The sequence below is a fragment of the Neolamprologus brichardi genome, chromosome 9 (assembly GCF_056152115.1).
Source record: "Neolamprologus brichardi isolate AB-2024 chromosome 9, ASM5615211v1, whole genome shotgun sequence".
Lineage (NCBI taxonomy): Eukaryota > Metazoa > Chordata > Actinopteri > Cichliformes > Cichlidae > Neolamprologus > Neolamprologus brichardi.
The window spans coordinates 171,149-197,726 of NC_142112.1; the positions used below are offsets into that span (position 1 = coordinate 171,149).

Below are 26,578 nucleotides of genomic sequence, written 5' to 3' on the forward strand. Positions count from 1 at the left end.
ATAAAGAATAATTTGATCGATTTAAAGCCTTTGAAGTGCTTCAGATGATCTCTGTCCACTTCTGTCCACTCATTCATTCATGTAAGCTTTCTAATGCAGCTTTGATCTTCACAGTCTGCTTTATGAAACTCATTCTAACCCTGAATGTCAGAGTGTTCCTCCTTCTCTTTCCCATCATTCCTGCTGGCAGTGGAGGAGATTTGGATGTTGGACTGTGTTTTGGATGATGTGTGTACGTTTGTGTTGGACTGCTGTCTGTAAAGCAAACGGACATTTTGCTTTGGATTTCAGTGTCAGACAGACTTTAAGGTGGAATGAAGAGTTTGAGAGTTTCACAGTGAATTATCCAGTGGAGGATTTTTCTTCTTCTTTGAAGGTTTGAAATGTGAACATTGTTCTGCTACAGTCTATGGGCTAAACCAGAGTAAAAGAAAACAGACTTTACCATGAAGATCCTCAGTGTGGATCAGTATAATATCAGCCTGATGTCTGCAGTTTAGTGTCAGCACAACTTTCACATCATATTCATCTCAGCACAACTAAAACATGCTGACTGACCCCAGAGTTTCAAGTCCACATCCTGGACTCTCCAGGAAACCACACAGATGCTTCACTCCTGAATCCTGCAGGTTGTTCTTAGTCGAGAACCAGGAGTCATTACTCAGGTCCAGCTCTCTCAGATGGGAGGGGTTGGACTTCAGCGCTGCTGCCAGATAATCACAGCTGATCTCTGACAAACCACAGTCCTTCAATCTGTATAAAGAATGAAAGATGTAAGTTTATTAGACAAAGTGTGTGCTTGAAATCATTCAGTGTTTCATCATCTGTTCAGAGCTTAAAAAGGTTCAGAATGTAGAAGTTTAGAAAATGGAAACTCCAAACAGCTGAAGCCAACAGGAAGCAGCTTCAAACAGGAAACTGTGCAGAGTTTCAGACTATATGCCCTGATGTAGCCAGTTGGATTTTGGAGATTTGAATCCCTGTTCCGTGACTAAGTCCTTGAATCATTTCTTCCAGTTTGTCCAACAAGACAGACTAAGTATTGGACATGTGTTGTGGCTCCATTAGGGGAGCTTCTGAATGTGATGTGATGGGCCCTCTGGGTCTGTCAGGTCACAGGACTGAAGAAAGCTCAAACTGGGCACACAGTTGTTCCAGTCTGGACCAAAAACTATATTGGAACTGAGGGACTGCTTTGTCTGCACCCACTGGGACCTTTTAACGGCTCATGTTGTCACTTAGATCATCGATTTCTACTTACATTTCTTTCTGGGAAAATGGGGATTACTTTGACAACAGGAACTGTTTTCCCCAATAAGCAGCCCTGGATTAGTAAATCACTCCAACATGTTCTCAGTCAGAAGAAGCTATCTTGTTATGAGGGAGAGAAGAAAAAGATCGAGGCACAGAAACTTGTTCAAAGAGAAATAAAGCAGCTAAAATCAGATCAGGTCTAAAAGTAAAGCAGAGGATGAGCTGAATAAAGAACACTCAAGGCTGGCTTGGAAAGATATGAAGTCCATGGTGGGGATGCAGAACAAGGAGCAAAGATGAATGTGATGCTGAATCAGCAGAAGACTTGGACTCATTTGATTCCAGCTTTGATATCATTGATTTCAATGAAGAGTATGCTGTGCTAGCCCTGAGTTTCTTAGTTTTACCAGCTAGACAGCGAGATAACGATGCTCCAATAACCAGACTTATTTTCCTTTTTGCGCTGATTTATTGAAGAATGGCCTCTGACCATTGCCTTCTCTTTGACCATCATAAAACTGAAAGTACAAAATACTGTATTAGCTAACTAACATTGTAAACTAGCTTGTTACACTGTTGCTGCAAGCTAACAAGATGAAACTTTGTACAAATTATCGTACCATTTGTACACAAAACAAAAGATAATAATTATTTTATCATCACTCATACTTACAGACATATCTTGTCCAAGGCAAGAACATTTTAAGGTCCGTATCAGCTTACAACGATAACATTTCGGCATCACTTTCCGCCATCTTTGATTTCTTCTTCACGTTCTCATTTTTTCCCTTCCCAAAGTAACCGAACCCATATTACAAAGCAGCCACTAGAGGGAGCTCTAGGGCAGTTTACAACTATAATATCCAGTTTAAGTTATAAAAGGCAGAACACTCCCCGCCTGGTACAATATAATTGTGCCACTATAACAAACTTTTTTGATAAACATTTAGAACAGTTTACGGCTATTGCAAACACACTTATTTAACACTTGATAAAAGCAAAACCATATCAGCGATGGGTCTCAAAAACACTTTTTCATTTCCATCCTTCACAGTCTTTACTTCTGCTTTTCGAACCTTATTGTCCTTGCTCTCAAATGTTCTTACAACTTTTCCCATGGACCAGTCATTTCTGTGTGCGAGAGCATCTTTCAATAACACAACACCACCAACTCTTATGTTTGTTTTATCATCAGTCCATTTTCTCCTTTGCTGCAGTGTTGAAAGATATTCACTTTTCCACTGTTTCCAAAAAGAGTCTGCCAAACACACACCATCTAGGATGCGCCTTGCAACTCCAATAAGCCTCTCCCACGATCCACCCATGTGTGGCGAGTGTGGGGGATTAAACAGCCGTGTGTATCCTTTCTCTTGCAGGTAGGAGTTTAGTTCTGTGTCCTGGTGATCAATTTGCAACTCATTGCATGCTCCACCAAAATTTGTTCCTCTATCTGACCGGAGTATTTGAGTAGGTCCATGAATGCAGAAAAATCTCCTTAGCGCATTGATGAAGCTGGATGTTGACATTGTTTCAATGAGCTCAATGTGCACAGCTCTCATGGACATGCAGGTGAAAAGCACAGCCCAGCGTTTACTGTCTGCACTCCCTCCTCTGGTGCGACGTGTGGTGACCGTCCAGGGTCCAAAGACATCCAGTCCTACACTAGTGAATGGTGGCAATGGTGTCAGCCTGTCCACGGGTAAATCTGCCATCTTTTGGGTCTGAAGTCATCCTCAAAGCTATCGACAGAGAACACATTTGTAAATAACAGAAGAGACAAGCCATTTACTGCCAATAATCCAAAATCCAGCACCCATGAGCGCTCCTTCAGTTAGGTGATGCCCCTGATGTGCTACCTTCTCATGATAGTATCTAATAAGAAGGATGGCTATACGATGAGCATTTGGGATAATGAGTGGATGTTTCTCATCGTTTGTTAGGTTAGCAGGTGCCAATTGACCTCCTAGTCTGAGGAGCCCATCTTCATCAATAACTGGATTTAACCTTTGAAGACAGCTTTGTTTTGGAAGTGGCTGATTTTCTTTTATGCATCTGTACTCTTCCTTGAACGTTTCACTTTGAACTGTGTGAATGATGAACTTTGCTGCTTTAGACACTTCATCTGCGGTGTTAGTTTCCCTGCAACACTTCCAGCCTTTACCTTCTGTGTTTGTTTTCTTGAATGACGCTGCCACATGTTTTAGTGATGCAATAGCGCGACACAATCTCATCCAATGAGAGAATCTTTCAAAACGGCATGGCTCTAGCTGTGTTACTGAGGCTTTGGTAACAAAACTCGTTATATCAGGTCTGATCTCTGCATCTGTGTCAGGATCGATCAGTGTGAAACTATCACAGTGAGACTTCTCTATGTCATATCGTGTCAAAAAGGAAGGACCACTAAACCAGTTCCTGGAAGCCAATGCAGAAGCTGCAATCGGTCTAGTGGCTGTGTCTGCTGGATTGTCACTAGTGGCTATGTAAAACCACTGTGCTGGATGTGTAGTCTTTCTGATTCTAATCACTCGGTTAGCCACGTAAGTGTAGAACCTCTTTGTGTTGTTGTGTATGCAACCAAGAACTAATTTACTGTCTGTGAAAAATCTGACAGTGTCTACTTCAATGTCAATCTCATCTCTAATGAGTTCGTACATCTCTATAGCTAACACTGCTGCACATAACTCCAATCTAGGAACAGTGTGGGCGGGTCTTGGGGCTACTTTGGACTTGCCCATGATGAAACCTGTGTGCCACTGACCTTCACCATCAAGAGCTCTCAGATATGCCACTGCTCCTATAGCCATGGTGGAGGCATCTGAAAATATGCACAGTTCTTTTTTCACAGCAATGGCCTAGGAGAACGGGAGGTAGCACCTCAGTATCTGTAGCCGCTCAAGATCCTTCAATGAGCTTCTCCATTTGCTCCATTCATCTTCTCTTTCTGCAGGAAGTGATTCATCCCAGTCCTTTTGCTCTGAGGTCAATTCACAGAGAAGAGCTTTTCCCTGCATTGTGATGGGTGACATGAAACCCAGCGGGTCATACAGACTGTTAACAGTGGCCAAGACACCTCTCCTGGTGAACGGCTTTTGTTCAGTGGTGACATGAAAGGTAAAACAGTCATTTTTAAGATTCCGCAGTACCCCCAAGCTCCTTTGCAGGGGTATGTCGTCCAGCTCTAAATCCAAGTCTGTTAGATCCTTGGCTCTCTTGGCAGCAGGAAACGCTTACACTACTTTGTGGTCATTAGAGGCTATTTTATGTAGCCTTAAGTTTGACTGTGCCAGCATCTTTTGAGCGCTCATGAGTGTCTCAACAGCTTCTTCCACTGTTGCTGTGGATGCGAGACCATCATCAGCATAAAAATGTCTCATTACAAACTGCTTTGCATCATGTCCGTGCTCTTCTCCTCCCTCGACTGCAGCACGCGTCATACAATAAATAGCCACAGCTGGGGAAGGGCTATTCCCAAATACATGAACCCTCATTCTATAGTCACAAATACCTTGGTCGGGATCATTGTCTTCATACCAAAGGAATCTCAGATAATCCCTATGATCCTCTTTCATTTCAAAACAATAAAACATTTGTTGCACATCAGCTGAAAATGCTACAGGCTCTTTCCTAAAACGCATAAGGACACCCAGTAGTGTGTTATTTAGGTTGGGTCCACTTAATAAGACTTTGTTAAGGGACTGTCCTTCAAATTCTGCACTTGAGTCAAAGACTACTCTCAGCTGATTAGGTTTTTGTGGGTGATACACACCAAAGGATGGCAAGTACCAGTGTTCTTGGTTTGAGTCTAAAGGTGGAGCGACTTCTGCATGGTCATTGTCCAGCATGTTTTGAATGAATTCGATATATTGTCTTTTCATTTCAGGGTTCCGGTCCAGTGTCTTTCTGAGAGATTGGAGGCGCTTGAATGCTTGCTCTCTGTTACTCGGAAGCTCTGGTCTTGGAGAGGCGCCAGCCAGCTGTTACATTTGTTTTGATACACCTCCTTCTCCATGATGTCAATGAAGTCTTTGTCCTCTACTGACAGTGCTGGTTTGTCATCATCTTTTGTCCTGTCAAAAACAGTTCCTCCCAGTTGATTGGTGTTTGTGTTTCCCCTGTCCTTTTTGGGGTTAGGTGTGGTGTTTAACTGGTCTTTGATTTGAAACGTGTTAGGACATGGGCAGAGGTAAGAAGCACGGCCATTCTGAAGAATATGTGTTTTGAGAACACTCACATTAGGGGGCTTATGCGTCTTCCCCATGCAGGCTTCCCCAACTATAACTCAGCCTAAATCCAAACACTGCGCATAAGGTGTATTGTGTGGCCCATTGATTCTCTCTCTGACTTTGTGTACCTGTATAATGTCTCTTCCCAAAAGCAACAGAATAGGTACTTCTTCTTCTATAGGAGGTACTTTTTCAGCTATCTTCTGTAAGCGTGGGAACTTCATGGCAACTTGTGGAGAGGGAATCTCTCTCCTGTCCTCCGGAATCATGTCACATTCAATCAGGTTTGGGAGTGGGAGCTTTACTTTACCATCCATTGACTCGATCAAGAAGTTTATTGCTGTTCTGCCGACATTATCTGACAGTCTGCTGTGGATGCGAGACCATCATCAACATAAAAAAAAAAACGGTATGACCAGATCCTTTTACTTGGTGATTTTAATATGCACGTCTGCTCCCGGGAAAGCCCCTGGCTAAGGACTTTCTGGACTTAGTGAACTCTTTTAACTTTGTTCAGTCTGTTAAAGGTGCCACTCAAGAACGTGGTCACACACTGGACTTTTATTACATGGTTTATCTGTCCATAACGTACTCGTCGAGGATGCGGTGTTCTCTGACCATATGCCTATTTTATGTGATATTGTTCTTTTTAATCCTGTTCTTAAGCGTGCTGTACCTGCTCGATGTTATCGTGCTTTTGGCTCAGATACCGCCGAGCGGTTTTCCATATTGTTTGACCAATTTTTTCCTTATCCTCCTGAGTTGTCCACCTCAGATGGATTAGTTTCTTGTTTGGATTCTGCTTGTAAATCTGTCCTCGACGCTTTCGCTCCTTTTATATTAAGACAATGCAAGCCAAAGGCTAGTCCTTGGCTAACTGATTTTACCAGAGCCGCTAGAAAAGAATGTAGAAGATGTGAAAGACGGTGGAAAAAAGATAGGCTGTGTGTCTCTATGGAAGCTCTTAAGACTAGCTGGAAAGTCTATCAGAGAGCAGTAAAGGCTGCCAAGCACTCCTATTTTTTTCAACTTATTGCTGCCAGCTCGCATAACCCTCGTGCTCTATATAACTCTATAAATTCTGTACTTAATCCAGAAGGCTATATTCTTTTACACTCTTCTGCGGTTATGTGCAATAAGTTTCTGAATTATTTTGTGGACAAGGTTGCTAGTTTGAGACCTCCGACTCTACCTATTGCTGACCCTGCCATGCATGGTGCTTGCTCAAGTTTGTTCTCTGCTTTTCTACCAATTGTTTTATCTGATTTAGAGAAACCTGTGTTGAATGCTAAACCGTGTGGCTCTCCAAATGACGTTGTTCCTCCCCATTTTCTTAAAAAGGTATTTCCTATCATTGGACCACACATTCTGGACATTATTAATACTAGTCTTTTGTCTGGTCAAGTACCTAGGGAATTTAAGCATGCAGTCATACATCCTTTACTTAAGAAACCGGGCTTAGACAGTTCCCTTTCTTAGTAAGATTCTGGAAAGGATTGTTTATACTCAGTTGATGGACTACTTGAATGACTCTAAATTGTCAGAAATCTTTCAGCTTTAAGCCATTCCACAGTACGGAGACCGCACTCGTAAAAGTTATGAATGACATCCTGATAGCGACAGACCATGGTAAATATGCAGTGCTGGTCTTGTTGGACATGACCGCTGCATTTGACACAGTGGATCACGATTTGCTGATCTCCCGCTTACAGCACTGTGTGGGAATTTCTGGTTCGGCACTTTTGTGGTTAAAGTCCTGTCTCTTAAATAGGACCTTTTGTGTTAAGTTGGGGTCGGCCTCATCCTCTGTGGCCCCTCTGCTTTGGGGTGTGCAACAGGGATCTATTCTTGGGCCGTTATTGTTTTCACTGTACCTTTTGCCTCTTGGCGGGATTTTCCGGAAACATAAAGTGCCATTCCATCTATACGCAGATGACTGCCAGCTCTACTTACCTTTTAGTCATTCTGATAGTCTCCCAACTCGACCTCTGCTTGACTGCCTTACTGATGTCAAAGCATGGATGGCAAAAAACTTTTTAAATTTTAATGATCGGAAGACAGAAGCGATTTTATTTGGCCCAAATTGTTTTTCTCACAATCCAGATGTTGATTTTACAGCTTTGACTTCCCAGCTAAAGAGTTCAATCACAAATCTCGGAGTTAAAATTTATTCTGCACTTACCTTTGATGACCATGTAAACGGGATGGTAAAATCAGCATTTTATCACCTCAGATGTTTATCAAAGGTTAAGCCCTTTCTTTCCAAGCATAACTGGGAAAGTGTTATTCATGCCTTTATTACCTCACGTTTAGATTATTGCAATTATCTTTTAATAGGCGTTGGGCAGGGCACTTTGTCACGCTTGCAATTAGTGCAAAATGCTGCGGCACGATTTTTAACTGGCAGAAGAAAATTTGATCACATCACTCCGATTTTGGCCTCTTTACACTGGCTTCCAATTGAATTCAGGATCCGTTTTAAAGTCCTTTTATTGGTTTTTAAATCTCTAAATGGTCTGGCACCTGTTTATTTGTCTGACTTGTTGAAGCCCCACGTCCCCACTTGTTCCCTTCTGTCCTCTAAGTTGCTGCTTTCGGTCCCAAAGTCACGGCTGAAACTTAGAGGAGACCGAGCGTTCTCTGTTGCTGCACCGATGCTTTGGAATAACCTTCCTCTCCATATTAGACAGGCTACATCAGTGCCAGTTTTTAAGTCTTTATTAAAAACCTATTTTTATTCCCTGGCTTTTAACTCTGTGGGTAACTGATTTTTTTATTTTTTATTTTATTGCTATGCCTGGTTTTATTACTATGTGCATATTAGCATTGTACAACACTTTGGTCTACCAGGTGTGTTTTTAAAGTGCTATATAAATTGTATCAATTGTCTTCCAGGGGCCAGAGCAGGCGACATTGAAGGAAATTTAAAACTGCTGGCTAAGGGTAAACGTAAATTCAATAAAATCATAATTCACGTCGGCAGTAATGACACCCGGTTACGCCAATCGGAGGTCACTAAAATCAATATTGAATCGGTGTGCAACTTTGCCAAAACAATGTCGGACTCTGTAGTTTTCTCTGGTCCTCTCCCCAATCAGACCAGGAGTGACATGTTTAGCCGCATGTTCTCCTTAAATTGCTGGCTGTCTGAGTGGTGTCCCAGAAACGATGTGGGCTTCATAGATAATTGGCAAACCTTCTGGAGGAAACCTGGTCTTGTTAGGAGAGATGGCATCCATCCCACTTTGGATGGAGCAGCTCTCATTTCTAGAAATATGGACAAATTTATTAAACCCCTCAAAACATGACTATCCAGAGTAGGGACCAGGAAGCAGAGTTGCAGTCTTACACGCCTCTCTGCAGCTTCTCTCCTCCTGCTACCCCCCCAAAAACCCATCTCCATAGAGACTGTGTCTGCTTCCAAAAAGACAAAAAACAAACTAAAAACCAGCAACAAACAACTTAAACATTTACAAAGAAAGAACAATACAGTATCCACATCTGAACCAAAGAGTAAAACAGTGAAATGTGGATTATTAAATATTAGGTCTCTCTCTTCCAAGTCTCTGTTAGTACATGACTTAATAAATGATCAACAAATTGATTTACTCTGCCTTACAGAAACCTGGTTGCAGCAGGATGATTATGTTAGCTTAAATGAATCAACACCCCCGAGTCATTCTAACTACCAGAAATCTCGAAGCACAGGTCGAGGGGGCGGTGTGGCAGCAATTTTTCACACCAGTCTATTAATTAACGAAAGACCAAGACAGACTTTTAATTCATTTGAAAGCCTGATGCTTAACATTATCCACCCCAGCTGTGTAACTCAGAAACCAGTCTTACTTGTTATCATCTATCGTCCACCTGGGCCTTACACAGAGTTTCTGTCTGATTTCTCAGACTTTATATCTGATTTAGTTCTGAGCTCAGATAAAATAATTATTGTGGGTGATTTTAACATCCATGTAGATGCTAAAAATGACAGCCTCAACATGGCATTCAATCTGTTGTTAGACTCAATTGGTTTCTCTCAAAATGTAAAAGAACCCACCCACCACTTTAATCACACTCTAGATCTGGTTTTAACATATGGCATAGAAACTGAACATTTAACAGTGTTTCCTGAAAACCCTCTCCTGTCTGATCATTTCTTGATAACATTTACATTTACAATAATTGATTACGCAGCAGTGGAGAGTGGACTTTATCAAAGTAGATGTCTTTCTGAAAGCGCTGTAACTAAGTTTAAGAATATAATCCAGCCACTGTTATCATCGTCAATGCCCTGTACCAACACAGAGCAGAGCAGCTATCTGAACGCTACCCCAACAGAGGTCGATTATCTTGTTAATAATTTCACCTCCTCACTACGTACGACTCTGGATACTGTAGCTCCAGTGAAAACTAAGGTCTCTAATCAGAAGTACATGACCCCGTGGTATAATTCTCAAACACGTACCCTCAAGCAGACGACTCGTAATCTGGAGAGGAAATGGCGTGTCACAAATTTAGAGGATCATCATTTAGCCTGGAGAAATAGTTTGTTGCTTTATAAGAAAGCCCTCCGCAAAGCCAGAACAGCTTACTATTCGTCACTGATTGAAGAAAATAAGAACAACCCCAGGTTTCTCTTCAGCACTGTAGCCAGGCTGACAAAAAGCCAGAGCTCTTTTGAGCCAACCATCCCTTTAACGTTAACTAGTGATGACTTCATGAACTTCTTCACAAATAAAATTTTTATCATTAGAGAAAAAATTACCAATAATCATCCCACAGATGTAATACTATCTACAGCTACTTGTAGTTCCATTGATGTTAAGTTAGACTCTTTTTTTCCAATCGATCTTTCTGAGTTAACGTCAATAATTACTTCCTCCAAACCATCAACGTGTCTCTTAGACCCCATTCCTACAAAACTGCTCAAAGAAGTTCTGCCATTGATTAATTCTTCGATCTTATATATGATTAACCTATCTCTAATAATCGGCTATGTACCACAGGCCTTCAAGGTGGCTGCAGTTAAACCTTTACTCAAAAAGCCATCTCTAGACCCAGCAGTCTTAGCTAATTATAGGCCAATCTCCAACCTTCCTTTCATATCAAAAATCCTTGAAAGAGTAGTTGTCAAACAGCTAACAGATCATCTGCAGAGGAATGGTTTATTTGAAGAGTTTCAGTCAGGTTTCAGAGCTCATCACAGCACAGAAACAGCTTTAGTGAAGGTTACAAATGATCTTCTTATGGCCTCTGACAGTGGACTCATCTCTGTGCTTGTCCTTCTTGACCTTAGTGCAGCATTCGATACTGTTGACCATAATATTCTATTAGAGCGATTAGAACATGCTGTAGGTATTACAGGTATTGCACTGCAGTGGTTTGTATCATATCTATCTAATAGACTCCAATTTGTGCATGTAAATGGAGAGTCCTCTTCACACACTGAGGTTAATTATGGAGTTCCACAGGGTTCAGTGCTAGGACCAATTCTGTTTACATTATACATGCTTCCCCTAGGCAGCATCATTAGAAGACATAGCATACATTTTCACTGCTATGCAGATGACACCCAGCTCTATCTGTCCATGAAGCCAGATAACACACACCAATTAGTTAAACTGCAGGAATGTCTTAAAGACATAAAAACTTGGATGGCCACTAACTTTCTGCTTCTCAACTCAGATAAAACTGAGGTCATTGTACTCGGCGCTGAAAAGCTTAGAAATTTGGTATCTAACCAGATTCTTACTCTGGATGGCATTACCTTGGCCTCCAGTAACACTGTGAGGAACCTTGGAGTCATTTTTGACCAGGATATGTCCTTCAACGCACATATTAAACAAATATGTAAGACTGCGTTCTTCCATTTGCGCAACATCTCTAAAATTAGAAATATCCTGTCTCAGAGTGACGCTGAAAAACTAGTTCATGCATTTATTACTTCCAGGCTGGACTACTGCAATTCATTATTATCAGGATGTCCAAAAAACTCACTGAAAAGCCTTCAGTTAATCCAAAATGCTGCAGCAAGAGTACTGACAGGGACTAGAAAGAGAGAGCATATTTCTCCTGTTTTGGCTTCCCTTCATTGGCTTCCTGTTAAATCCAGAATTGAGTATTTAAAAGTAGAATGGGAGGGAGAGCCTTCAGTTTTCAGGCCCCTCTTCTGTGGAACCAGCTTCCAGTTTGGATTCGGGAGACAGACACTATCTCTACTTTTAAGATTAGGCTTAAAACTTTCCTTTTTGCTAAAGCATATAGTTAGGGCTGGACCAGGTGACCCTGAATCCTCCCTTAGTTATGCTGCAATAGATGTAGGCTGCCGGGGGATTCCCATGATGCATTGAGTTTTTCCTTTCCAGTCACCTTTCTCACTCACTATGTATTAACAGACCTCTCTGTATTGAATCGTATCTGTTATTAATCTCTGTCTCTCTTCCACAGCATGTCTTTATCCTGTCTTCCTTCTCTCACCCCAACCGGTCGCAGCAGATGGCCGCCCCTCCCTGAGCCTGGTTCTGCCGGAGGTTTCGTCCTGTTAAAAGGGAGTTTTTCCTTCCCACTGTCGCCAAAGTGCTTGCTCTTAGGGGGTCATATGATTGTTGGGCTTTTCTCTGTATCTATGAAGCGCCTTGAGGCGACATTTGTTGTGATTTGGCGCTATATAAATAAAATTGAATTGAATTGAATTGAATTAAATAAATAAATTATGATGATGATGATGATAAAAATGTCTCATTACAAACTGCTTTGCATCATGTCCGTGCTCTTCTTCTCCCTCGACTGCAGCATGTTCTGAGCTTGTGAGTCTCTGAGCATGTCTTAATATTAAAGAGCTCAAAAAACTGACACTTAGCTAGTGACTTGTTACTTTGTTCATCAAGCACTGCATACATCTAGCCCATTCTTTTTCGCCTTCTGGATAAACTAACACAGGACTTATTTTTGAGCATGAATGTGGGCTATCTTCATCACCACAGACTTCTGTGCATTTGGAAACAACTGAGGCATTTGCACTATCCTGTGTCTCCCCGCCATCATCTTTATCAGCTTCAGAGCTCTCAGCTGGAGCAGGGGGTGGACCTGGATGTAGAACTGCTAAATGCCTGTCACTACCACAGTCCATGCATTTTATTTGAGCCCTGTAGTCCCTTGCTAGATTTTGAGTAGAGCCACAGCATTTAAAACAGATTCTGTTCGCTTTTAAAAATGACTTGCGCTCATCTATGGGCTTTGCTCTAAAACTCTTACACTTTTTAAGAGGGTGAGGCTTCTTATATATTGGGCATACCTTGTCAGGGCTTTCTATTGGCTTGCTGTAACTATTTTGAGGTGAACTAGTGTCTGTAGGAATGTCCGTTTTGTGTACACTAATCACTTGCCTGTTACTGCCTCTGAAGCTTTTCTCCTTCTTGAAGCTTGTGTCGGCAGGAGGTGTGATGTGAAAGCTTGGGTCATTTCTTATTTTGGCTTGTTGTCTTACAAACTTTGAAAAGACACTGAAAGGGGGGAAAGCAACTTTATGTTCTTCTTTGTACTTTGCTCCTGTTGCAATCCATTTTTCCTGCAGTCCATAGGGTAACTTTTCCACAATGGGGTTGACTCCACGAGCTGTGTCCAAATATGAGAGGCCTGGTAGGTATCCTCAGTCTTTTGCACATTCAATTTCCTGCAGAACATCACCCAGCTCTCTTAACTTTGTGTTGTCCCTGTTGTTTAGTTTAGGACACTGTTCAATCTTTTTTAACAGTGCATTTTCTACCACTTCTGGAGATCCATAACATTCCTCGAGTCTTTACCACACAAGGTTGAGAGCTGCAGCTGGATTAAAGACATGGACTGATCGGATTCTTTTGGCCTTCTGACCAGACTCAACTCCAAGCCATTTGACCAATAAATCTAACTCCTCTTGAGCTGTAACATGCAAGTCTTTAATAGCACTTTGAAATGATACCTTCCACACCCAGTAGTTTTCTGGGTGGTCATCAAACTGCAAAAGTCCAGTACTTAACATTTCCCTCCGTGTCAGGTACCTTGTAATATCCTGGACACCCTGGGTCTCTTTTGATGTTTGAAGAGTGTTATACGGATAAGGTTTGGGGGAATCCAGTCTCTCTCTCTGTTGTGTTTGGAGTTCCAATTTAACATTAGCCTTTTGAGCACTGTGTGAGCCGTCATTGTCTATATCTATAGCCATTTCGCATTGTTCACGTGCAGCTTTGTGACAGGCAAGTGGATCTACTTTTAATTTGAATCCTTCAAGGCAAATATCTGACTGTTTTTGTACATACTCTGCTGTGCGTTGTTTTGGACTGGCGGGTGGTCCCACCAATGGATAGGGCAGTTCACTTTTTGAGAGTCCCTCCTCCTCTTCTTCATTAACTGCAACCTCTGCTTCTGCAACTGCAACAGCCTTTTGACAACTCAAAACATGTAAATTAGCCTCAAGTTCAGTTTTTTGTTTCATTATAGCTGCTTCTCTTTCTGAATACGCCAGCTGTGCACGTGCAATCTGTGCTTTTGCTCGTGCTTTAAGAGCTGCAGAACTTGTGGATGAACGCTTGGATGTCAGGAAACTGACAGACCTGGGCATCAGTTCCCTCATCTGCAAATGGTTACTGGACTTCCTGACCAACCACCCCCAACATGTCCGGCTGGATAACCGCTGCTCATCTACAATCACGATGAACACCGGTGTACCACAAGGCTGTGTGATGAGTCCTTTCGTCTACTCCCTCTTCACCCACGACTGCAGACCTGCTGATGGTTCCAACACCATCATTAAGTTTGCAGATGACACCACGGTGATTGGCCTCATCAGTGACAACAATGAGGCCGCCTACAGGGAGGAGGTGGATCGTCTGGCTGAGTGGTGCGACAGAAACAACCTGCTGCTTAACACCAAGAAGACTAAGGAGCTCATCGTGGACTACAGGAGGAATGCTGACCCACATCCACCCATCCACATTAAGGGGACGGCTGTGGAGCGTGTGAGCAGCTTCAAGTTCCTGGGAGTCCACATCTCCGAGGATCTCATCTGGACGACCAACTGCTCCAAGCTGGTCAAGAAGGCTCACCAGCGCCTCTTCTTCTTGAGGACTCTGAGGAAGAACCACCTGTCCTCAGACATCCCGGTGAACTTCTATTGCTGCACCATCGAGAGCATCCTGACCAACTGTATAACAGTCTGGTACGGGAACTGCTCTGCCATCTTTGATTTCTTCTTCACGTTCTCATTTTTTCCCTTTCCAAAGTAACCAAACCCATATTACAAAGCAGCCACTAGAGGGAGCTCTAGGGCAGTTAACAACTATAATATCCCGTTTAAGTTATAAAAGGCAGAACAAAGAGCTTTGTGATTTTGTGTGGAAATCTCTTAGTGGGATCAAAGAGAGAAAAAGGCCTAGTCCTGATGCTTTGGAAGGGAAATAATTGAAGTGTGCTGTGAGGAACTGACTGGGAGATTTTGACACATTTTCCAGTCCTCCTTGGAACAACAGGAAGTTCCCAGCATATGACACAAACAGAGTAACATAGTGTACGTTCTTAAGTGCCAGGAGGATTACCAGGATTTATACACTGGGGAAACCAAACAACCTCTGGCGAAGCGGATGGCACAACACAGAAGAGCGACCTCGTCAGGCCAGGACTCAGCAGTCTATTTACACCTACAAGCCAGTGGACACTCTTTCAGTGATGAGGATGTACACATCCTGGACAGGGAGGAGCGCTGGTTTGAGTGGGGAGTCAAGGAGGCTATTTACATGAAAAGGGAAAGACCATCTCTGAATTGAGGAGGGGGCCAAAGGGTACATCTGTTACCATCTTACAATGCTGTGATTGCAGCCATTCCCCAACTCTGTGTGAATGGTACTCATGGTTTTTGATCAGTGGTCTTTGATCAATGGTCATGAGAATTTGCATATTAATGATCAAAGAACTCACCTTCCAGTCCATTGTTCCCTTAGTGTTGCTGGTTTCAGTCATTATGCAAAAGTACTATTTGTAAGGTTGGGGAAACCTGCAGTCAGCTGAGACTCAAGAAGTCACTTGGATGAGTGATGAAACTTTTTTCCCACTGAAAACGTTACATCCAGGTGAACAGAATCAACTTTTGGGGACAACAAATGTAAACAAATGTCCTATGGCACTCAGTGATGATGGTGCTGTGGCCCCACCACCTCCACCTCGTTTTAAAGGAACAAACTGTAATCTGAAGGTTCAAATGGAATTAAGACTTCCTCCACTAAATGGCAGTGTCTCACGAGAAAGTGTTAGTGTAGTTGGCCTGTAGTCAGAAACAGGAAAATGCAGGATTTGGGCTGGAACTGGGAAAAATGGTTAGCACTAGAGCCTTAAAGGAAGAAGGTTGTAGGTTGAAGCTTGTTGGTCAGCTGGGCCTTTCTGTGGAGGTTGGATGTTCTCCCACAGTCCAATGAAATGCTGCTTAGGTTCATTGGTGCTTCTAAATTGGCTGTAGGTGTTAATGTGAGAGAGTCTTGCTCTGTTGGCCCTGTGATGGACTGCTCACCTGTGCAGGTGGACCCCGCCTCTTGCCCTATGACAGCTAGGGCACAGGCTCCAGCCCTGTGAGCCTAAGCTGAATAAACAGTGTTGGAGTCAAATTGTTAAATGTTGGCATTATTTTACTTAAATTTGTAAGTCTGCGAATCGCAGACCCAACAAACAGTTTTCAAAAATGATTGATAGATGGCGTGAAATTTCCCAGTTAGCAGTTTGGTAGATAGCTATGATATGCTAATCACATCCAGCAGCTGTATTCTACCTGTAAGCTGATCCCTTCTGAGCCAAAGGACTTTTTCATGTCAGCTATCTAATGCAGCTTTGATCTTCACAGTCTGCTTTATGAAACTCATTCTAACCCTGAATGTCAGAGTGTTCCTCCTTCTCTTTCGCCATCATTCATGCTGGCAGTGGCAGTGGAGGAGATTTGGATGTTGGACTTTGTGTTGTATGATGTATGACGGCCATTTTGGTTTGGATTTCATTGTCAGACAGACTTTAAGGTGGAATGAAGAGTTTTAGAGTTTCAGTGAATTATCCAGTGGAGACTTTTTTTTCTTCTTTGAAGGTTTGAAATGTGAACATTGTTCTGCTACAGTCTATGGACTAAACCAGAGAAGAAGAAAACAGACTTTACCATGAAAATCCTCAGTGTGGATCAGTATAATATCAGCCTGATGTCTGCAGTTTAGTGTCAGCACAACTTTCACATCATATTCATCTCAGCACAACTAAAACATGGTGACTGACCTCAGAGTTTCAAGTCCACATCTTGGACTCTCCAGGAAACCACACAGATGCTTCACTCCTGAATCCTGCAGGTTGTTCTTACTCAGGTCTAGCACTCTCAGATGGGAGGGGTTGGACTTCAGCGCAACTGCCAGATAATAACAGCTGATTTCTGATAAACCACAGCCAAACAATCTGTATGAAGAATGAAATTTTATTAGACAAAGTGTGAGCTTGAAATCATTCAGAGTTTCATAATCTGTTCAGGGCAGAAGAAGGTTCAGAAAATGAGTTTAGAAAATGGAAACTCCAAACAGCTGAAGCCAACAGGAAGCAGCTTCAAAGAAACACAACAAGAAAAAAAAACTCTGAATTCTTCACATTAAAGTCAAAACATTTCTAACAAGAGTATTTTAAAGACAGCGTCTCTGATGATCATCTTCATCTCCGTAAAACTTTCGTTTTCTACTTGTGAGTTTTAATGATGCGCATCACGAGCCAGAGCAGACATCTCTTATTGTCCAACACTGTCTCCCAAAAGAGAGCGCATGTCACAGATTTTACACTGGATTCAATATCCCAGCGTTTCCGGTCTTGTTGGAGTTGTACTACAGCAGCCTGCCAGCAGATGTTTCATCCTCATCAGTGATTGGATGTGTTTTTAATGTAGCATGCGATGAACCACAGCCCTGACAGGAAGTCTGCTGACTCAAACAAGACTGTTCATTGCATCACATTTATTTTTAGTCAAAGGGATTTTTAGCAGGTGCTGAGATCAGAGGCTCCTAAACCAGCGACCATGTGACTTTTCTGCATTAAAGATCTTTGTGTTGGCTCCCTGTTTGTCCCACAGATCAGTTTGGACCTCAGTTTATTGAGTCATGATGGATTTTTGTGGAGGTGCAAACATCTGATAAGAAAATAATCTGGACACAGTGTGGCTTTCAACAATGTTCACACCAGCTTCATGATCAGGGTTTTTGTTTTCCATTTCCAGACTTCTTCTTTCCCTTCACCTTCTATCTTGGACCATTTTGACTCACAACAGTCTTTCCTGCTGATCCAGAGACCCAAAACTTTCATATCAATATCATCTTTACTGAGATCAGAGCAGATCCACACTCCCTCTGTGCTGCTTTCATTTGGCCCTGATGGAATATGTCTGATGTGTTACTGCTGTCAGTGATCTCTCTTTGCACAGTCTGTCTCACATCTAGATACTCCTCATTGCACATGTTGCTCCATAATTCAGTCTAGTAGAATATAATCATTGAAATCACAGTTATCTCCATATTAATATCAGAAGCACACAAGTCCACGGTGACAGGAGTGGCACAGAACAGCGTCCTTCAAATCTTGATTACAAACTGAGGTTAAAGGTTGATGTTGTCATCCAGGCACAGTTTTTAACAGTCAGCTGGCAGCCGTCAGGGCTTGAAGATTCATCACTGTTTAGCTAATGATGCTGTGATGACCTCATCTCTCCTGGTTGGAGCTCAAAGTGATCAATGATTTGTAAAAGGAGCTGATGGCATCACCATCTCAGGGCAGACTGCTGAACATGAGCGAGCAGCTCTCTGATGGGACCTTTAATGTACCGCACTGAATTACTGCCACGCCTCGTCTGATTGCTGGAGCCAACATTCCCACTGACATCACTTCCTGTGAGTTTCATTCAGTAAGTGCCTGTATCCCAATTCAGGGTCTGCAGCCTTAAAGGCCGCATTTTATGGCCGATTACGTCACAGCAACGCGATGAAGGCTGTCCCAATTCAAAGGCTGCTCTAAATGCGGCCCTCAAATGCATCCTTCATTTCCCTGAATTTTAAGGATGTGGCGGTGTAGACTTCGTGGCCCAACATATCCCAGAATACATTGCGCGGTGGGTGTGGATAATTTTGCCGAAAAAAAACGGCGGAAGAGGGGCGCCCGAAGAGTAAACTTTTAAAAGTAAGTACGGAATATTATGTCTCTTATTTATGTGCAAATGTTTAATAATGACGATCATTAAAACATTACTGTTGGCCACATGTCGGCAAAGTTATGTGACATTAGTGATGTTTGTACTAACTTGGTTTTAAAGTCTTTAAAATATATGCCGTTTAATAGTTGACCTTAACCTTACAGAGAATGTGATGATTTCATGGATATTCGAAGTAAGCACTGAGAGAAATTTAGTAATGCCAACATATTAAAAGAACAATATTTGTCTCTTATATATAATACATTTATATATACAGTGTCAAAGATACTTGTCTTTGAGTGAAGATTTAAGGTGACAGGAAATATAAATAAATGCAGCTTGAATCTTTACTGAAGCTCAGTATTTGAAACAGAGTTCATTCATTGCTGTAATAACTAATAATGATTGAAATTATAACTTTAATATTGGCCAGATTATATTTACATTACCACAGTGAGATGACTTTAGTCTCATGAACAACATGAGCTAATTGTTATTTACTAGCTAATCTTAAAATGACTGTTCAGTACAGAAATGAAGCCCAACAATCATGATTTCACAGTCCTGTGGTCTCAGCCTCAGATACTTATCAAATCAAAGCTCATGTAGAAACAAACAAACAAATGAACAAAATATTTTTCCTTCATTTCTGTCAAATAAAGCTGTATGAAACATTTCCAGCTGTTAGTATCATGGTTGCTAGGCAACCTGGGCAGCGCAACGGAGGCTAGACCGTCCCATTTCACAAGCCTTGCACTTCCGGCCTTAGCGGTCTTCGAGTACGCAGCCCTTGTGGACCGTTAAGACTGCGTACACATGGGATACAGCCCATATGTTTTACTTTGTAGGTTTCCTTCTTCCTGTGTTCTTCAGCTCTTTCTATCTGTTAACGTCCTCATTAGACTTTATTTTTATTGATTTCATTCACCAGTTTTGAATTGACTCTTCTGGTCGCTTTTAACTGATTCCCACACTTCACCTTCGGATTTCAGCCAAAGTTTTAACCGTAGCATGTTTTTAATGTCACTGTTGAATCCATTCAGCAGATCCAGATCACTGAGACATGTGATCTTTCATGTCCAATCAGCTTTGAGGTGGCTGGAGCCACACAAGACAGAGGCTTTCAGCAGCATGTGATTAAAGTAATCAGTGGTTCCATGGTTACTGTGCTCCAATGACAAGGACTTCCTGTTCACTGTGATCGTGGCTTTGTCAGTTGTACCAACCCTGAGTGAAGATGCAGAATTCTTCTGCTCTGCTCAGGGTTTTACTTCCTGTTTGATACGATGCTGCACACTGAAAACTGCTTCATGAACAAACACACAGTTACTCGCACAGCTTCAGATTTTAGATTCCAGCTGAGCCTAATGTGTAAGTTCAATAACAAACATCTGTAATCACTTATCTGTCGGCTTCCTGGGTGTTTGGTGGATAATCTAAGCTTACATCACTTCTTCTTTGTCATATTGCTGACATCACTGGTGTAGTCCAACCATCCAAGTCTCAATCTTCATCTCCATAACCAGCATTTAGACTTTGTGGGTCCTGCCCAAACCCTCTCACCGCTTGGAATCCATTCAGCCATCATTGACCATCAGAGTCCAATCACCAAACAGCTCGACTGAATTCTGTTCATCAATGAATCCTGTTCAGTTCATCAAAATGATCTATCCTTATTTGTTAGGCTGGATGGGATGGTTTGATAGCCCCTTTAAGCACAGGGACTCCGCTCAGAGAGTTAGTTCCAGATCTACTTTAATGAGTCTTAATCGAGTGAACCAGAGGTAAGTATCATGGCAAATAACACACCAACTGAAGGTAGTCGACAGTGATCACACAATTACCCCGAGACACACTGAACGATCTGCTGAAGTTTGATCTGCGGATGTAAAACAAACTGGGATCCAATGATAACTTTATTTATTTCACAGAGCAGTGGTGGCTGCTGCCTCAACACACTGAGGAGGACAGAAGAAAAATCCACTCAGACACAGATTTCACATTATTTGGCTCCTTTTCTCCACTTTCTAATGATCAACACAAACTTCAGCAGAGACATAAACACTGACTGTGGCACAGTGATGCAGTGGTTAGCACTGTGGCCTCACAGCAGAGGGTCCTGGGGTTGAATCAGGCTGACTGACGCTCTGAGTCATTTCCTCATTCATAAAGTCAAAGTTCAGAGCAGAGACTTCATCTGCAGACGTTTACATTTATACAAAAACCCGCGTGTGGGCCGCGGGCCATACGTTGAGTATCACTGTTTGAAATGTGAACATTGTTCTGCTACAGTCAATGGACTACAGAAACAGACTTTACCATGAAGATCCTCAGTGTGGATTAGTATAATATCAGCCTAATGTCTGCAGTTTAGTGTCAGCACAACTTTCACATCATATTCATCTCAGCACAACTAAAACATGGTGACTGACCTCAGAGTTTCAAATCGACATCCTGGACTCTCCAGAAAACCACACAGCTGCTTCAGTCCTGGATCCTGCAGGTTCTTGTTGTAGCTCAGGTCCAGCTCTCTCAGATGGGAGGGGTTGGACTTCAGTGCTGCTGCCAGATAATCACAGCTGATCTCTGACAAACCACAGTTAAACAATCTGTATAAAGAAAGAAAGATGTAAGTTTATTAGACAAAGTGTGTGCTTGAACTCATTCAGTGTTTCATCATCTGTTCAGAGCTGAAGAAGATTGTCATGGTCCCCGTGCCTGCCCAGCCGGCCTCACAAGGCTACGCTTGTGTTTTTGCTTTCTCTCTCTCTCTCCCCTACCTCTCTGCCTGGGTGGAGCTCACTGCTGGCTCCCACCATTGGCTCACACACCTGTTGGCGATCAGCTGATTTCCCGACTACTATTTGAGGCTGGGCCACAGATCTTCTCATCGCTGGATGATTGTGCTACTAACGTTAGTCTCTCTCCCCAGCTCCTGTGGTCTTGTACCTTTACACCCTACCTTTGTGACTTGTGAGTGATTTTTCCCTTTCTTGTCCCAGTTTACCTTCCTGGATCTGTGACCTCCCAGCTGTACGAACGTGTGTGAGTTGGATGTGAGGACGTGAGTGAGCGTGAGAGAGAGAGCCTTCCCCTAATCCCTTGGAACCCTGGATTTTTCCCCGTCACAGTATATATTATCGCACTGGTGTGTAAATAAACGGTGCTCTGAGACGTCAACCTGTTCTGCGCTTGAGTCCCTGCTTTCAGATTGTGACAAAGGTTCAGAATGTAGAAGTTTAGAAAATGGAAACTCCAAACAGCTGAAGCCAACAGGAAGCAGCTTCAAACAAACACAACAAGAGAAAAAACTCTGAATGTTTCACATTAAAGTTGTACATTTATCATAAAAACAGGAAAAAGTCTTGAAAAAGTCATGTTTTTCCTTCCAGGAACCACATGGCTTCACTTTTAAAGGTGAAGTGTGAAAGAAATGGACATATTTGAAGTCCAACATCTTTCTCCAGTCACATTATTAAAGCAGACAAACTACAAGCTCATTTTCATTCCAACAAGTCATCTTCTGACCTGGACTAACAACACTGGTCTCTATGTGCAGCTGGCTGTGAGACCAGTGCTCAGGGAGCATTTACAAAGTGCAACACTGAAAGAACATCACACACTCATTTGCTTCCAGCACTTTCACAAAAACATCTACTCTCATTATTATCACCAAACTCTGTGGATCCTTTATTGCAAATTCAAATGGGATTCAAATGGTCAGACAAAAGAGGGTTATGAGGAAATATGATGAAATGTTGTGTATTAGCAGGAAGTTATTGAATCATTTTCCTCAGAAACCAAACAATTGACAAACATGTTTTTACAAACTCAGTGTTGGACTTGGATCAGCAGGATAACCCTGATGTTTAAAGGCATTTTAGTCTCGCTGTATGAGAGTCAAGTTATTACTCAATATTTATGGATGATGTTCAACATCTGTGTGCCTGTTATCACATATGTAAATATATTTGTAAGTGTGCAGAGATACTATTGCTTGAAAAGTCAAAGTTTTGTTCGAAGCACTGAAAATATACACAGTTATCAGTTACAAGTTAATCAGCCTTTTCGTTAGTTGCCTTTTTACGCATGGCCTTTACTACACTTCTGTTTAAATCCACACATGCACTGAAAATACAGACACTGATTTCAAACAGATTAAATACACACATGTGAATAGAGACACACCCACACTACAATAACAGCCCATAGTTGTTCACTAGCTGATAAACAGCCTAAAGAAGAAACAGAACCAGAGTGACGGTGGAGTCAGAAAAACCTCACAGATCAAAGGGCACAGAGAAGAAGCTCAGACGGTGACTGCTCTGGATATTTGTCACAGTTTTTAACATTAGATTTCTCTTCACTACAAAGAAGCTCTTCATAGATTCTTATTTCTGTTTTCTCTCTAACAGGAGCGTCTGAATAACCAACAACAGCAGCAGCAGATTTTAAAATACTGCCCCCTAATGACACAACACAGGTACTACATGTAGATGTTAGTCTACAACACACAGCGTATGACTACCAATGCAGGATCATGCTAACTGCACACGCACATTTCATGATGTTGTGGATTTTATTATGGCATATATACTTGTTTACACTAGACATGCAATCATAGTTTCTCTCAAAAATTGTGTGTAATCATATATACTCATAAATATACTATGCATACTCACAATGAAGTGTTTATATATTGTAGTCACTGTGTTAAGCAAGTTGATTAATACTGGTTAAAAATGTAAGAATAAGGATCAGTAAGAAACCTTTGATAGCTTTATGGCCTACTGTGAGTAGTCCAACAAAGAGTTAATTCAGCTTGGCACTGCTAAAGTATAAGCATAGGAGACCGGTATGCAGCTGCCTTTAACTGTGCAACAGAAGCATGCAACAGTTCGGATGGCTGTAAAACAAATGCCTGCTGTCCTTTAAGTGGCTGTAAAACAAAAGCATATACCTCTGTGAATTACTGTAAAGCAAAAGCAGGCAGCCCTTTGAATGACTGTAAAGCAAAGGCGGGTGGCTCTTTAAAGGGCAGTAATGCAGAAGTGTACAACCCTTTCAATGTCTCTATAAGCAAATAAATCTGGCCTTTGCAGGGCAACAAAATTGTTGAATAGATTAACTAATTAACTGCCTTTCTGTAGACTTTCAGACTCACTTTGACCACAAAACTGACAAAAGAACCCAATGCAATGATGGATAAGAGACAGGTTTGCAAGAAGTTATGGTGGAGGGTATATCATATCATAAGTGGAAGATGAAAGGAAAAAAATGAATGAAAGGATAGCCAACGACGGGAGGGGGGGATCACTGTCCCTATGTAAGATGAATCCGATATGCATTAGATAGCTTTGTCTGCCGTTTTGTGTTGGTTTCTGATGTGCATGTGCTTACGGCGAACACCCCGGGGGAGCTTTTTGCTTTTTCCTATGTTTTGCTGAACTTAATTGTTCAATAAAACAACTGGCATAGAACTCATAGAATCAGTTTGTGTTTTTAATTTTAATTGGCATCGGAAAGCAGAAGCCTACTCCCTTATAACCAGAGTGGCGGTAGAACCATCTCTTAAATTTGCAAGTCAACACTGATCAACAGAAAATATCACTTCATTTGAAAATCTCAAATGAATGAGAGTCGTTTAGTACTGTGTATATCTGAAGAACTAAACTACTAATCTACACTAATTAATGATGTTAATGATCACATCTGGACTCACCGAGCCTTTCTGCAGTTCCTCACAGCTGGAATCAGTCTCTGTCGTCCCCACTCTGTTGTGTTGTACTCCTGCAGGTCCAACTCATCCAGAACCTCCTCTGACATCTGCAGCATGAAGGCCAGAGCTGAGCACTGAATCTCAGAGAGTTTCCTCTCGGATCTGTTGTCTGACTTCAGGAACTCTTGGATCTCCTGATATACTGAGAGGTCGTTCATCTCCATCAGACAGTGGAAGATGTTGATGCTTTTGTCAGGAGAAGTTTCATCCCTGTTCATCTCCTTCAGATTGTTGATGATTCTCTGGATGGTTTCTGGACTGATCTCTGTCTGACCCAGCAGACCTCCTAAGAGTCTCTGGTTGGACTCCAGACAGAGGCCATGAAGGAAGCGAACAAACAGGTCCAGGTGGCCATTTTCACTCTGGAGGGATTTCTCCATGACTTTGTTCAAGAAATCACACAGAGATAATTTCCAATAAGTTTGTTCCAGGATGTTATTCAGCCCCTTTCTCTTCCTGTTGGTGAAACAGTGGAACATGTAGACTGCAGCCAGAAACTCCTGAATGCTCAGATGAACAAAGCAGTAGACTGGTTTCTGGAAGATCACACACTCTCTTTTGAAGATCTCTGTACAAACTCCTGAGTACACTGAGGCCTCTGTCACATCCAGACCACACTGCTCCAGGTCTTCTTGGTAGAACATGATGTTTCCTTTCTCCAGATGTTCAAACGCCAGCCTCCCCAGCTTCAGAAGAACTTCCCTGTCAGCCTCCGCCAGCTCCTGTGGACTCATCTCATGTCCCTCGTGGTACTTGTTCTTCTTCCTCTTTGTCTGAACCAGCAGGAAGTGTGAGTACATGTCAGTCAGGGTCTTGGGCAGCTCTCCTCTCTGCTCTGTGGTCAACATGTGCTCCAGAACTGTAGCAGTGATCCAGCAGAAGACTGGGATTCTACACATGATTTGGAGGCTCCTGGATGTCTTCATGTGGGAGATGATTCTGCTGGACAGCTCTTCATCACTGAATCTCCTCCTGAAGTACTCCTCCTTCTGGGCGTCAGTGAAGCCTCGTACTTCTGTTAGCCTGTCAACACATGTAGGAGGGATCTGATTGGCTGCTGCAGGTCGGGAAGTTATCCAGACGAGAGCCGAGGGGAGCAGATTCCCCTGGATGAGGTTTGTCAGCAGCTGGCTGACTGATGACTTCTGTGTGACATCAGACAGCAGCTTCCTGTTGGTGAAATCCAATGAAAGTCTGCTTTCATCCAGGCCGTCAAAGATGAACAAAAGCTGAGAGACAGCCAGCTTCTCTGCTGTGACCTTCTGTAATGTTGGATGGAAAACATGGAGCAGCTCCAGAAGACTGTACTGCTCATCTCTGATCAGGTTCAGCTCCCTGAATGAAAGCAGAACCACCACACTGACATGTTGGTTCTCCAAGCCCTCTGCCCAGTCCAGAGTGAACTTCTGCACTGAGAAGGTTTTTCCAACACCAGCCACGCCGTTGGTCAGAACCACTCTGATGGGTGTCTGTTGGTCAGGTAAGGCTTTAAAGATGTTCTGGCACCTGATTGGAGCGTCATGGAGGGCGTCCATCTTGGAAGCTGTCTCCAGCTGCCTCACCTCATGTTGGGTATGAACCTCTTCACTCTGTCCCTCTGTGATGTAGAGCTCAGTGTAGATGGTGTTGAGGAGGATTCTACTTCCTGTTTCATCACTTCCTTCAGTCACACGTTCACATCTCCTCCTCAGACTGATCTTATGTTCATCTAAAACCTCCTGCAGACCAACATCTACTGAAAGAAAGAAAAACAGAAAGAAAACTCTTCAATGTCTGAACAACACAAGAAGTCCAGTTTTCAGAAATGAGTCCATCAGCAGACAGATGTTCAGTCTTACTTTGTACACAGCTGCTCTGACTGACTGTCTGCAGTCCAGCTCTGGTTCGGGATCTTTCTCCACACTGGGGACAGGAGGAGTCTCCTGATGAAGCAGACTGGTCCCAGCATGAGGAAATGCACTGTCTGCAGAACCAGTGTCCACAGCTGGTAGAGCCTGGATCCTTCAGAATGTCCTGGCACAAAGCACAGCAGCACAGCTGCTCCTCCTCACAAACACCACTCCTCTTCCTCTCTCTGTGAACACATTTCTTCATCACTAAAATCAT

The 26,578-nt window shown here is 42.5% G+C and overlaps 1 protein-coding gene across 1 annotated transcript; it reads right to left on the minus strand.

Annotated features, from left to right (window-relative positions):
- Positions 1-495: 495 nt before the first annotated feature.
- LOC148101056 (NLR family CARD domain-containing protein 3-like) lies at positions 496-26,578 on the minus strand. Its single transcript, XM_087845769.1, has 5 exons — positions 26,311-26,578; positions 24,416-26,207; positions 21,126-21,302; positions 16,752-16,925; positions 496-753 (listed from the first exon to the last, which is right to left on the minus strand). Exons 1-5 carry the CDS (start codon positions 26,576-26,578, stop codon positions 540-542), a joined length of 2,625 nt encoding a protein of 874 aa, XP_087701895.1. The 3' UTR covers positions 496-539.